Raw genomic sequence first — 15,414 nt, forward strand, 5'->3', positions numbered from 1 at the left:
TGTTATTTAATATAGGGAGAATTCTACACAAGCACTATTCGCCTGACCATACTTATGTGGAGATACATTGTTAATCATACGATTTCTTTGAAAAAATTTTTTTTAATTTGATCATGTTTAAATTTTTTCTTTAAAAGAACAAATAAAAATGACATTCGCAATATGAGTTCAAGTAATAAAAAAACACATACACAGTAGTGTTCCTATTTACAATGCCTCCCCACGGGACAGAGTTAGACACCAGGGTCGTTTTTTAATGTGGAGAAAAGGAACAAAAATAAAAATGGTCTCAGTCGTGAAGGATTTCTCCTCCACTAACAGAGAACAAGAAATTGAAGTGCAGCATCTGAAGAACAGATACTACACTTTGAGGTATTTATTTGCTCCCCCACTGAGCAAATTAGGCACAAGGCCGATTTTTAAAGTGAGGAGTGAAGGGGAAATGGGGACCAACTCCCCGGGGAGTAAGGGAGCTGGATAGTGACAATTGGTATGAAGGGTTGCCCCTACATTGACCAAGGTCTTATATGTGGGGTTGCCCCCACATATGGTCTTTGCTTGCAGTATCTGCCGGAACAGATACTACACTTTGATCTTGTCCCGAAGGCCAACAGTAGTGTTAGTAAGAAAAATGCATTTCTTACAGACGGCTATAAAATGGCTTTAAATTATTAAAACAAATTCACCTTTTCCTTTAATTAGAAATATCAATTTAAATAATTATTTGAACTGTTTAAACCGTTTTTTTTACATTCATTCTTAAGAGATATTCCTTGTTTAATTTTATATTTATTTTTTGAAACAAAGAAAATCTCCTATAATAAAATCAATTCTCAATGCATAGTCCCCTGTTAAACACGATCCTAAATAGTAGTCCTTTACATCCTAAGTGGTCATATATGTTGTTTGGGGTGAAAAAGTTACAAAATAACAATCATTTTTGTTTTCAATTTATTTCATTTCAATTATTTTATAGACCCTGCAATGGAATATTCAGATTTAGTTGTTATTTAAAAATTATTAAAGATTTTCCTAGGAGAGGGTGGAGCATATGCATTTACTGTAAAGTTCCTGAAAAACAGCCAAGTACATCCTAAAATGGACAGGAGCTACTTGGCGTTCCCTATCCTGTCTTGATAGAGTTTAAAACCGACTTCGAAACCTTGTAGGTGATGCCCCTTTCTTTTCATAGCAAGTGCTCGTTTGAGCTCCAATCTATGGTTTGCCACCCCTTTGCCGGACTTTCACAAAAAAACACTCGACTAGCAAAAACTACTTTAAACGACCCCCTCCCACTTTCTACCTGTGCCTAAATCTAAACGCAGATTCCATGAACAAAGGTTTTTTCCTAGAACTGCCTGTCTGTGGAACACCGTTCCTCTGGCTGTCTTCCTAGCTGACTACAATGCCGAAACCTTTAAGTCCAATGTAAACAGGTTATTGTTGAATCGGCCCCTTAAATAATCAAATTCCACTTAACTTCCCTGACTGTACTGATATGCAGAAGTTTAAATGCAACATAAATATCTTGTTAATCATTCTTAGACATGGCCCCAAATAGAAGCCCCTTACGTCCAAGTGGCGATATGCTTTGTAAGGGGTAAACATGAGTAAAAAAAAAAAAAAAAAAAAACTTACATCATTAACAATTACTACACTACCACCTTAGATTCATTAACCCTTTATTCTCAAGTGGCCTTTATGCCTTTATAAGTGGTGACTTCCTTGTAAAAAAAAGGGGGGGTATGTTTATTTTTATGTTTATTTTGAATATAAGTACAATAGCCATTGTAAGCAATTTGATTATAAACAATTTTCCACTGCTTCCATACTATAACTAAGAAATGTTTTACCATCCATGATCATTCACTAATCAAAAATGCATTTTTTTTTCTACTTAATAAGAGTAAACAATATCAGAACTCATATACAAACCAAAAATGGACGAGATAGATTATATCTTTTCAAGATTGTCTGATTTCTCATCTAAAAAAAACCCTGAATAATTTAGACATCAAAGAAAAGACTGTATAGTCAAGATAGACATCTCAAAGTGACGAACATCTGTCAATTAGGAGATTTATACACAAGTTACAAATAGAAAAGATAGTTCCTTAGAAGACTGTAAGACTAAATTCTTACAAACAAGGTAGGTTCTTTTTTCTTTCTTTTTTTTATATCTTTCCTTGTTACCAAACAAACCAACTGAATGTATAGATAGAAAGCACAATAGTTCGTTTTTAGAGGTCAAAGTCATTAAGGTAACTCCTAAGCAGGGTGTTGGAGTCGACAAGTAAGAGTTGGAGCAGACCAATTGCTTTAAATGTGAATAATGAAAATAGTCATCATCATATTCATTTTTACATGCTGGAATGTGTTGGGTGGCTTTTAGAAATTGACTTCCCAACTAATCTATCTCTGCAGACTTGAAACTCGATATATAGGGGATTTCAACCTGTGGAACAAATTCAATTTGGTCTTAACCGGTAACAATAGCTGCTAAGGGGTCAAAATTGCAAAAAAAAAAAATAAATAAATAAAAAAAAAATGGAATTTGGTAGGGATACGTTGATTTAAAATGTTCCTGTACGCATGTGCAAATATACATTTATATTTTTAACAACGTTGTTTTTTAAAGTTTTCGTATGCGTATGGATTTATGTCATATGGTAAAAAATAAAGCTGGAGGACTATATGTTTTGGTTTTGATTCTAGCTGATGGCACCCAAGTCATATATATTTGTTCTGAACTTCTGAAATCACTACTATATATTAGGTAGAATATAATAATCAATAGTATTTCTATAATAAAACATACAAAATCTACATGAATTAAAACATCATATTTAAGCATATTATATAACCGGTTCATGCTGGTGGAGGGGAACTGCTATATATTAAGCATAATATAATAATTTCTAAAGAATTGATTTGATAATGATAATAATAATAATAATAATAATAATAATAATAATAATAATAATAATAATAATAATAAATACTGAATCTGTATAAATTAAAATATCATATTAAAGCATATTTTATGACTAGGCAATGCCAGGCGGCCTGCTAGTTTACAATGCCCTTCTTTCATTTATATTCCATAATGCCAGCAGACACAGCAATCTATGTCTCTTGCATATATGACTTTAAGATGAGAATATTGCATAATCAGGAATGTAGATAATAACTGCCGTTGCTATCAGTTTAATAATAGACCAAAAAAGATTAATGTATTAGTATGAAACTTGATACAGTTATTAAAACAATTTACAAGTTAGAAGATGATTTAAAAGCTACTGGATGCACAATGATTGTCTGCAGTTCGAACTGTCATGGCCGAATGCAATGCTCACTCAAAGGCAAAGATAAGCAAGCTTTTCATGAGATGCAAAGAAGATAACTTTGCTGCATTTTACTTTAGGAAATGAAAGTACGTAAAAATTAGGAATGATGAAGTGGAGATTTTTTTTTATATGAAATAAACCAGAATAAGAAAAGGGGTGTAATCAGTGATAAATTGCGTGCATTTGGAGGAAGGGGGAGGGTAAAAACAACCCTCTGGTGCTACCAGAACCGAGGGTTAGTGGCAGATTTATCACTAACTCAACGTTTAAATGGAAAGAGCTTCAGAACCTTCCCTTAACCTTACTATTAATTTTAAATCCTACTGCGTTTGATGTAAATGATTTGTTTTCTCTTATTTAAAAATATTTTAAAACATGAAGGGAGGCGATACTTGGCTCCCATTTACACAAAAACCATAATTTTTTTTTTGGAAATATCGGAGAGGGTTTAGACTATTTAAAACTAGGAAATAAAATTTAAAGGCATGAAAGACAACAGAGTAAATGCTCATTTTAAAATAATAGGATGAAGAGAGTGCTAAGCCCTTATTAAAAGTTAGAGAGAAGGGAATCTAACTTCATCCCTCTCAAATGGTTCCAATTTTCCGTTTGTTCTGGCTTTGTGTCACTTTTTCCTATTTATTCACTAACTCAGCATCAATTAAAAAAAAAAACTAAAAAATACTGATGAAGCTGAACATTAACCCTAAGCCCAAGTGCATCCTTCCAAACGCTTCCTGAATCCTACCACTAACCCTAAGTCAAGTTGCAACAGCTCTCTCTAAAATAAACCCTCCCTTAATCCTATTACTAACCCTAAATTCAAATGGCAACACAAACACTTCCTTTATTCCCTAAAAATGAATCAGCATGGTTACATGTTTCACAATGTTACATTTAACAAAAAAAGAAATGTTAGTATTTTAAGTTCAATTTTGAGTAGGGGTGGTGTATCTCCTATTTAAAAGTATGGGGAAAGAACCTAGCCCCATCTTGCAAGCAAGAGTAATTACTTATTTTATAATCTATATTTTAAAATATGGGAAGGGGGGGGTAGTAACATTTAGGGAAAGTGGCAGGATTGAGGAAGCGTTTGGTGGTGGTGGAATTCGGGTTACTGGTAGTGTTACGGAAAGTTTGTCTTTTTAGAAAGGGGGGGGGAGTTGTTACCACCAAGCTTTATTTTCTTTTTCTTTTATCTAAATTTGTTATGATATCTAAATTTTAATTTTATTTGTAGTTTAAAATCAACAAACATTTATCATTAGTAACAGAAAAATGAGTTTTAAATTAAAAGAAAAAAAAAAAAAAAAATCCAACAAATCGTTTTGGAATCAGAAATTAGATTCAAATTTTCTATTCTGATACACCTGAGGTTTCCATTTCCCAATTCTTAATAATCGTCCCCACACTAATTATTAGTTCTATATCTCAAGTCGAAACTATACTACAGTAGAACCCCAGCATACGGCATTAAAAAATAGTAACAAAATACAGTACAGTATATAATACACATGTATATGGTCAAATAACATTATAAATAACACCGTAAGGTGGGGCAAATATCGTAACCAGGAGTCGGAAAAAACTTCGTATTCACATCTGGAAAAAAAAAAAAAAAAAAAAAAAACGTATCTTAAAGGCCACCGTATCCCGGCGTTCTACTGTATCACAGTAATACCTTGAAATACGAATTCAATTTGTTCCATGACCGCTGAATCATATCTCAAAATAAATATTCACACTTGAATTAAAAGAAACTATATATATCTCAAGGTATTAGTGTATTAACTTTTAACTAGCAGGGATGCCTGGCATAGCCTGGTCGTAAAATATGCTTAAAAATGATATTTTAATTGATGCAAATTTTGTATATATTATTATAGAGTCAATTTTCTATTGATTCTTATTCATTATAAAGATGTGATTTCCAAAAAAAAAAAAAAAAAATATGTCCATATGACTTGGGTGCATCAGCTGGAATCGAAACTGAAACCAAAACTTATGAAGATATATAACTTGAGTTCCTTAATCGAAACCGGAATCCAAACTTATGAAGAATTCTTGGTAAAATTATTTACTGTATATTTCGGCGTATAAGACGACCCTTTAAGTTAAAAAATCATCTTTAAAAACCAATATTTCATAAGATACCGTGTGTTGCAATCTGTAGCCTAGGCTAAACAAACATGGTTTCGTGATTTAGCAGTCGTCTTATACAACCAATATGTGATAAAATTATTAAAATTTGCTTCAATTATGTACCTTGTCTTATCTGACTGTCCCCTTATATGGAGAATATACGGTATATATAAAAAATAGATGACTTGATTGCCATCAGCTATAAGTGAAACCGAAACCAAAACTTATGGAGAATTCTTGGTGAAATTATTTATTACAAGAAATGGAAGGTCATAACAATTAAACGACAGTCACTTGGAAGAAAAAAGATGTAAGCGTGACACACAAAATAACACGCTATCGTATTAATATATAAATACTCAGTTCGGTTTATTATAATATTCCAGACTAAGCATATATATATATATATATATATATATATATAGACACACATCGGTTTCCCTCAGATCACCGAAGTTAAGCAACGATAAGCTTGACCCGTATCAGATGGGTGACCATTTGGGATTTCTAGGTGGTGTATGTGCTCTCGGCATTGTTTCCAATCGTCCTGGATCTCTTCTTGCCACTGGACCCAAACAGTACCGATTCAGGAGAGGTGTGGTTAGGGATTGCGCAACCCTTGCCTCACAATTACATGTGCAGCTGACCTTACAGGGGGTATCCTTTGTCTTTAGAGACTGAACGGAAAGAGAGAGAGAGATTTAAAACTTGTCAACTTCTACTTATCACAAATCCCGTTTTGAAAAAAACTTACCTCCATCAAAATTTCTTCAGAGTCGATAGGAAATAAATATGTTCTTCTTAAGATTTAATCTTGTAGAGCAAAATGCATGAACACACAAGCTATTTTTCGTTTTTTACAATCAGGATTAGAACAGAGAAAGCTAAAAAATATATATATACTGCTGTAATAGCTCTAATTTTTTTTTCAATCTGTTATCAGTTTATTATATTATAATTTTTGATTTATTATGTCATATATGGTTTTATTCCATCATTTGGAGTAATAAAAAAGGAAAGACAATGTTAATGAGCAAACTCATTATTAAAGAAAAGCTATAATATATATAGCTACCACATGTTGGGCATTAAATTTTATGTAAATTAAATTGCTTGTCATATAAGCAGCACACAAAATGATGATTTTGTTTTATAGTGCAATTTGAATTTACTGGCATTGCATGAGACAACCGCATGCATGGATCTACCATAATATTGGTCGTTACTGACACCATAATCATGACCAGCCACAATCGAAGGCCAAATACAACACCATTTAAAACAATCAGATTTATAAACACACAAATATTCAATTATCTTAGATTTGTAAACTAATAGTTGCATATACCTAGCGTTACCCAGTCGAAACATATTGTCGCGTGGAGGCATTAGTCACATACTATTTAAGATGCATCGAATATTCTAATTTGTTAATTTGGTATGAAATTTGACCACATGTTGGATTTAGCAAAGCATAAAACTCATCCATTTTGGTTTAAGGAAAATCAAAAACGAAGTAATTCTCATAGCTTAAGGGAGAAATAACTCTCATAGCTTAAATAAATAAACTTGCTTCCGTTTGTAAAGGCAACAGTTGTCAGCTATTAATAATTAAATACGAATTAAATTAAAAATAAATCAAATAAAGTAACTTTAATATTTCTAAATAGAACAAGTAAAACAATTCTATTTCAACAAACAATTATTAACATGGAGTTAATTATCAAACAAGACTTTTAATTTAATATGCAAATGAGCTTACTCATTGAATGTAGATTTCTTTTGAATAAATAGTATATATGTAGATATCATGTTGGAATAAAAGTGTATATAAGTCCGTTTTGAGTAGGAAAATGAATTTATGAAACTATTTTTTGTACATGTTAATTAAATTGTGAACAGACAGACAGGAATATGACTGTATTATAATACAATATTCAAACAAGCAAGGACGCACGGGCGGTCCACAGAGTTTTATAATTATTAAGATTATATAATTGGATTAAAGGGAGGTGATAATGGTGAAGTTGATATAATAATATTGTGGACTGATGATCTAAGTGTACCAAGTTCGAATCTAGTCAGCTCCATACTGTCACCATGACTTATCGAAGTTCTTATATAAATATCTGATTATAGAAAGAATTGAGGAAACCAAGGTCAACAACTGAATCAAACCACTCAAAAAGTCATACTATGTTAAGTTATGAAAATTTATTTGTGAAGTGCAGAATCTAATAAACACAGCTTAAAGAATGTTAATTGGTATTTGTTTCAATGGCCTATAAACTCAAAACCCCAGCATTGTGGGACCTATGGGAACATATTTTATTATTTACACATGTAGAACATTATGTTAAATTTATGTCATCGATTTTTCTAAAAACCCTCTAGAGCATAAACATGAATGTTTTTATAATGTAATCATTAAAGATATTAGGTTTCAAACTAGTGTTGGGACGATTAATCGGAATTGGAAAAAAAATCAGAAAATTTAGTGGTATCGGAATCAGAAAAATTGTTGCCTATTTTCCAATGCCAAAACGATTATTTCAATTGTCTTTTTTAATTTGATTCTGTTTAAAGCAAAATCTTCTGTTGCTGGTAATAATGAAAAAATAATAAATATTTGTTGATTTTAAAATAGCAGTAAAAGTAAAACCTATAGATCATCCCCCACAAGTGTATTTTAACATTTACGAAAACTATCTGCATATTTAACATGTGTTTTTACGGAAATCGGGAAAAATAACAACTCTACAGTTAAATATTTAGTGATTTATAAAGAATCGGAATCGGTAATTGTATTGGAATCGGGAAAAATATTGGAATCGTCCCATCACTATTTCAAACCCATGATTTTAAGGTTTGAACCTCATATGGTGTGCATAGTAAGACATACTGGCATAAAGCTTGCAACTATTGTAGAGACTGGACTGCAGAAAAGTGACACAAAGGTTTTGATGCCACTTTTTTGCAATCCAATCTCTATTTTACAGAAAGAAGAAACCAGAGATTGGAGCTCAATCAAGAACCTACCATAAACATGACGATGCAGTAGAGAGAGGCTAGCAACATCTTGTCTGTACGAAAGAGGCTGTAAGGAAGAGAAGATCATCTCCCACTAGATTGTGAAGTCAGTTTTATACTTTATCATGGCAATGGGTTTATATTACTATACATAGATTCGAAAAAGTTGTCATATAACAAATAAACGTTATCAAAGGCAAGATAAATTACTTTTCTAGCTAACTGGATAATCTTTTAGCGTTTTATTTAATGTAAAATGTTTATTCAGCTTTATTTTGGTCATTAATTAAACAGCATAAAATGGAAGACCATACACGTAAACATCTGTTCTAGAAATATGGAAAAGTTGATTTTTCCTTTTCACTAAAAAGATATTTTCTATAAATAATAATTAACTTATCACTGGCATCAATGTTATTAACACATACTATAATATAAATGAAAAGCTACAGTTAATATAAAACTGTACATTAAGTTGTTCATTCAAATTAAGAAAAGTAATTTAAAAAAAAAAAACACAAGATGAAAACAAAATTTTAATAAATGTCATTTCCCTTCTGTAATTAGGCATGCGGTTCAGAAAGGTTGTTGACTGCAGTTTATTTATTCAACACTGCCCTATATCCTCTGGTCAGAACCATTCAATAATGAGAGTATAATTTTTTTCACCTTCAGAGAAATGTTTAAATTATTTCAAAATGGATATAAAAATACAAATTCAAACGGTTTTTCTTTCCAATGATTTATCATAAGACGAAATTTGTCATCAAGGTTGCCAGGGAAACCAAGCCACTTTATTTCCTTATGCAAATGAAGCAGTAATTTAGAAAATTACTCATTAAATAAAAATGAATATATCTATATTATTATTGCTAGTTTTTTTTAGGTTTTTATCTGAGCAGTCTTTTATTTTCGTCTTGGGTAAGATGAAATTGTAACTATTTAAAACCATATTCAAATCTTTTTCCTGATGAAAATTAGATTGGTTTAAAAGAAAAAGGTGTTTAAGAATGTGTTTCTGTATTTGACAAAACCTTATTTACACGAAGTAAGTAAAATTATTACATAAGTTTTTTTTTTGGGGGGGGGTCATTGGCAATAAATGCTTACATGAATATTTACCAACCAAATGTACAAAAATAAAGAAATGTATGAATTGAGTATTTCGGGGGTTACCGTTTTTTTAGGGGGGGATCCGTTATTTGGAGGGCTTCATTAAGGGTTTCAAAGAAATCAGAAACGTTAGTTTAAATACCATGGGTTACACTGGTTAGAAAATTATAATCATAACTTCTTTGCTCAATTATATAAATTATATGTCATTAAAAGTTGTTAATAAGAGTCAATGTTTATTGTTTTTCATATTAGAAAGTAAGGTCAGTGAGAAAGGTTGGGAATATTTCATTAGATGAATTGGTTTTTAGTGAGCAGACGACAACTAAAGGATTAAAGCATTTTTTGTGCACTTTGCAAGTGTCCATATGTATGAATTGACATGCCAGTATTCGACTGATGTAACCTCCAACCTTATTCAAGTGCATCTTTTAAAGGAGAACAATCTACTCTAATAGATTAGATAATGTGGATTAATTATATAATGGGTTCAAAATTCTGTAAAAGTTCCCAAGTTCAACTAAAAAATCTCCAAGTTTAAAAATATGCACCTGAAACAGAGATTACATCAGCCAAACATACAATCGCAGATCACTTAGGACTTCTAGCTAGTCATGGTTAATGGAACGGGAGCATGTTACCCATCCACCCACACCCCATCGATTAAATGAAGAGTCCGTTTGAAAATCTGTGAAGATTCCCGAGTTCAACAGAACGATTCCCGAGTTTGACAAGATACACCTAAAGAAGGTTGGAGGTTACATCGACCGAAACATTGTGTAAATAACACTAAAGAGGAGAACAGTAGTCCGAAGGATCCAAATAATATTCATCCTGCAACTTCTGAAAATGATGGTCATATTTTAGAAAAGCAAATTTAAATGAAAACTGCTGCTTTAATCCTTGGTCTTTTGGCTAGTGTTTCTTCTGATATTACACTTCATCTAACAAGGCTAGGGGTGTCCTGTTCCTCATGCGTTGCTCTTTCGGCCGTTTCACTCCCTCCATCTTCCTTCCCCTCTATGCCTCACTGGTACACACAAATTCTCAAATACAGTACTCAAACCACATCCCCCTATTACGTGAAGAACATCCAGTGTTTCAATGGGTTTAGCGCCTGGCGATGAGAATGGTCTATCAAAGGTCTATCCTATGAGTAACGTTTAAGGGCTCTAAATCTTTTTTCCCTTGAGCACAGAAGGCTTTGAGGTAACCTCATCTTTGTCTACATCTTTCATGGACAGTGCGGCCTGGACCGGAAACTGTTTTTCACTCTTGCTCTGGATTGCGGCATGTGTAAAAGGTCTACCGTTGACGGTTCCAGAGGCTTTGACGCCAAGCAGCATTCTTGGTTCAAGTGCCATCTTTGTAGAACCAGCTACCCAATGAGATCGTAAACCAGCACACACTACAGGGCTCCAAGGCAGCTTTGGACGCTGATCGGATCTCCACTATTTTCCCCCTGTATAGTTTCTCTTTGTACATAGCCCTCTAAATTCTCACTGATTTTCTCCTCTTGTAAATGGTAATCGCTTGTGCGTTTATTTTTTGCCAATTAAATGAATTAATGCCATTTCACATTTTCGAAAATTTGGACTCAATTTAGAGGTCTTTCTTCCATAAAGTTACCAGTCTTAACATTGGCCCCTTTCATCAAGTCGCTTCTACATCAATGAATAGGGCTAAAATTCCTATTATTTCAATTCTTTGAACTACTGTTCTCATCTTGAGTGTCATTTTCACAATGTTTCGGTCGATATAACCTCCAACCTTTTTCAAGTATATCTTGTTGAACTTGAGAATGTTTCTGTCGAACTCGGGAATTTGAATGGAATTTCAAATGGAACCGTTTATGTACTTTACAGGGGTAGCATGCTCTCTTTTCATCAGCCATGACTGGATTGGGGTCCTAAGAAATTCGCAATTGTATTTTTTGGTCGCCCATACTTTACAATTAATTTTTATAAGTACTCTAACCACTGCACCACGAGTCCTTGCAGACATAGTAGTTCGCAAAAATCCAAATAATATAAATAATCAATCCTCATCTAAAAAATTCAGAAATGAAAGGGCTAAAGTTGCTTCCTCAGACTCTGCAAACCACTGCCTTATTAATTTTTCATTACAAACAGAAATCACACTAAATGATCTGATAGTAAGCCTGAGTGCAACAACTATTAGCCTCTCATTCTTGGAAATGGACACAAAAAAAAAAATTCTAAGTTATTAAGTAACGCACTGGCTGCCAAACTCCAGCTCCTGTCATATTGCCATCCTTATGCTTGTTTTACAAGTATTTTCACAGAACGTATGCTGCTGAACTTATTAAATTTACAACCTCTAAAGGTAAAGACAACGGATAAGCAATTACGTCACACACCTACTCTATATAGGTTCTTAGACACCATAAGATTTTCCACTCTAATAGTTGTTTTTTTACTTGGACCACTTACAGTTGGAATCCCCCTCTGTTCCTACAACCATACCAATATGTAGAAATTTAAATGTAATGTGAACATATATTGCTGTAAATTCCCTGCCCAACTTATTTCCATAAAAATCTGGACTATCATAATAAACCCTTATGCTTTACAAGCAATATGAATTGTTTGGAGGCGAACCCAAAATAAAAAAATAAAAATAAATCAACGATTTTTTTTGCTTAGCACTAGTATTTTTAATAGGATTAAATTAACTCTAAATCAATCAAAATTTTTTTTAAATATTCTGATCATTTTATGGAAGGGTTAGGGAAGGGGCTTACTCTCACAAAATTAAAACATCCTGTTCAGCTTATGAAAAATGTTGAAACCCATGGGTAATCTAATTACTTGATAGTTGCCAGTAATTGTTTTTAAATGGAATAGTAATAGATAAAATAATCAACAATTAGCAGCCATTTCCCAGCTCACCTCCATTTGATGTTCACCCCATTAAAGCATGACAAACATTGGCATTAAATCATAGGCACACATCTAGATTATTTCAGGTTAGCATTATGCAAATCGAAAATGTTTTGCATTATTCATTCAGTGTTTTATTTTTTCTTTTTGACTTCTATCTACTGTGTGAATAGGTTTCTTTTATCTAAACTGATATTTAAGTGCCCTCAAGATCAAAGGTCACACATAATGTCAACAATCGAAAAAACAAAAAAGAAACACTGCGATCTCTAAACAAATAATAGGAGATAAAACCTTTTTTATCACATTAACAACTATTCAACTAAGATAAAATCACTTTCAACAGTTGATTAAACCGTTTAAGATCAACTGATGAAGTGAAATAGTAAGTTGAAATAGTTTTGAACAAAAGAACAGATTTACACTCATGGGGCAACGGTTCTTTTTAATTGCATTTACTAAATATTTTTTTTAATTGCATTTACGAAACATTTTTTTAATTACATTTACTAAACATTTTTTTTAATTACATTTACTAAACATTTTTTAAATTACATTTACTAAACATTTTTTTATTACATTTACTAAACATTTTTATTACATTTACTAAACATTGTTTTAAATTGCATTTACTAAACATTTTTATAATTATATTTACTAAACATTTTTTTAATTACATTTACTAAACATTTTTTTAATTACATTTACTAAACATTTTTTGTATTGCATTTACTAAACATTTTTTTAATTACATTTACTAAACATTTTTTAAATTACATTTACTAAACATTTTTTTAATTACATTTACTAAACATTTTTTAATTACATTTACTAAACATTTTTTTAATTACATTTACTAAACATTGTTTTAAATTGCATTTACTAAACATTTTTTTAATTACATTTACTAAACATTTTTTAATTACATTTACTAAACATTTTTTAATTACATTTACTAAACATTGTTTTAAATTGCATTTACTAAACATTTTTTTAATTGCATTTACTAAAAATTTTTTAATTGAATTTACTCAACATTTTTTTAATTACCTTTACTAAACATTTTTTTTAATTACATTGACGAAACATTTTTTTAATTACATTTACAAAACATTTTTTTAATTACATTTACTAAACATTTTTTTTATTACATTTACTAAACATTTTTTTTATTGCATTTACTAAACATTTTTTTAATTATATTTACTAAACATTGTTTTAAATTGCATTTACTAAACATTTTTTTAATTACATTTCCTAAACATTTTTTTAATTACATTTACTAAACATTGTTTTAATTACATTTACTAAACATTGTTTTAAATTGCATTTACAACACATTTTTTAAATTGCATTTACTAAACATTTTTTTAATTGCATTTACTCAACATTTTTTAATTACATTTACTAAACATTTTTTTTAATTCCATTTACTACACATTTTTTAAATTACATTTACTAAACATTTTTTTAATTGCATTTACTAAACATTTTTTAAATTACATTTACTAAACATTTTTAATTGCATTTACTCAACATTTTTTTAATTATATTTACTAAACATTTTTTTTAATTACATTTACTAAACATTTTTTTAATTACAATTTACTAAACATTTTTAATTGCATTTACTGAACATTTTTTTAATTGCATTTACTAAACATTTTTTAATTACATTTACTAAATATTTTTTAATTCCATTTACTAAACATTTTTTAAATTACATTTACTAAACATTTTTTAAATTACATTTACTAAACTTTTTTAATTGCATTTACTAAACATTTTTTTAATTGCACTGACTCAACATTGCCATTCAAAATGTTTCTTATCGCAAACATTATTACATGATGAGTAATATTGTGTAAAAAGTTTTTTAATTACATTTACTAAACATTTTTTTTAATTACATTTACTAAACATTGTTTTTAATTACATTTACTAAACATTTTTTTAATTGCATTTACTCAACATTTTCTTAATTACATTTACTAAACATTTTTTTTAATTACATTTACTAAACATTTTTTTAATTACATTTACTAAACATTTTTAATTACATTTACTAAACATTTTTTTAATTACATTTACTAAACATTTTTTTTAATTACATTTACTAAACATTTTTTTAATTACATTTACTAAAAACTTTTTTTATTACATTTACTGAACATTTTTTTAATTGCATTTACTAAACATTTTTTTAATTACATTTACTAAACATTTTTTTAATTGCATTTACTAAACATTTTTTTAATTACATTTACTAAACATTTTTTTAATTGCATTTACTAAACATTTTTTTAATTACAATTACTAAATATTTTTTAATTACATTTACAAAACATTTTTTTAATTACATTTATTAAACATTTTTTAATTACATTATCTAAACATTTTTAATTGCATTTACTCAACATTTTTTTAATTATATTTACTAAACATTTTTTTTAATTACATTTACTAAACATTTTTTTAATTACATTTACTAAAAAAATTTTTTTATTACATTTACTAAACATTTTTTTACTTACATTTACTAAACATTTTTTAATTATATTTACTAAACATTTTTTAATTACATTTACTAAACATTTTTTTTAATTACATTTACTAAACATTTTTTAAATTATATTTACTAAACATTTTTAATTGCATTTACTAAACATTTTTAATTCCATTTACTAAACTTTTTTAATTCCATTTACTAAACATTTTTTAAATTACATTTACTAAACATTTTTTAAATTACATTTACTAAACATTTTTTTTTATTACATTTACTAAACATTTTTTTAATTACATTTACTAAACATTTTTTTTAATTACATTTACTAAACATTTTTTTAATTACATTTACTAAACATTTTTTTAATTAC

General features: G+C 29.7%; 1 protein-coding gene across 2 annotated transcripts in view; it reads right to left on the reverse strand.

The window, feature by feature from the left end:
• The window catches only part of LOC145255794 (branched-chain-amino-acid aminotransferase, cytosolic-like), a 1,034,811-nt gene that overhangs the window by 993,481 nt on the left and 25,916 nt on the right, over positions 1-15,414 (reverse strand). The window contains exon 1 of one of the 2 annotated variants that reach the window (XM_080114489.1): positions 6,244-6,365. The exons of the other annotated variant lie outside the window; for it this stretch is intronic. Within the exon in view, the coding sequence (XP_079970615.1) occupies positions 6,244-6,249 (6 nt within the window). The 5' untranslated portion in view covers positions 6,250-6,365. Of the gene's footprint in view, positions 1-6,243; positions 6,366-15,414 lie in introns of those variants that run through there. 2 annotated transcript variants of the gene reach the window in all.

This window comes from Euprymna scolopes, chromosome 3 (assembly GCF_053919585.1).
Source record: "Euprymna scolopes isolate OS-2025 chromosome 3, ASM5391958v1, whole genome shotgun sequence".
In the NCBI taxonomy this organism is placed as follows: Eukaryota; Metazoa; Mollusca; class Cephalopoda; order Sepiida; family Sepiolidae; genus Euprymna; species Euprymna scolopes.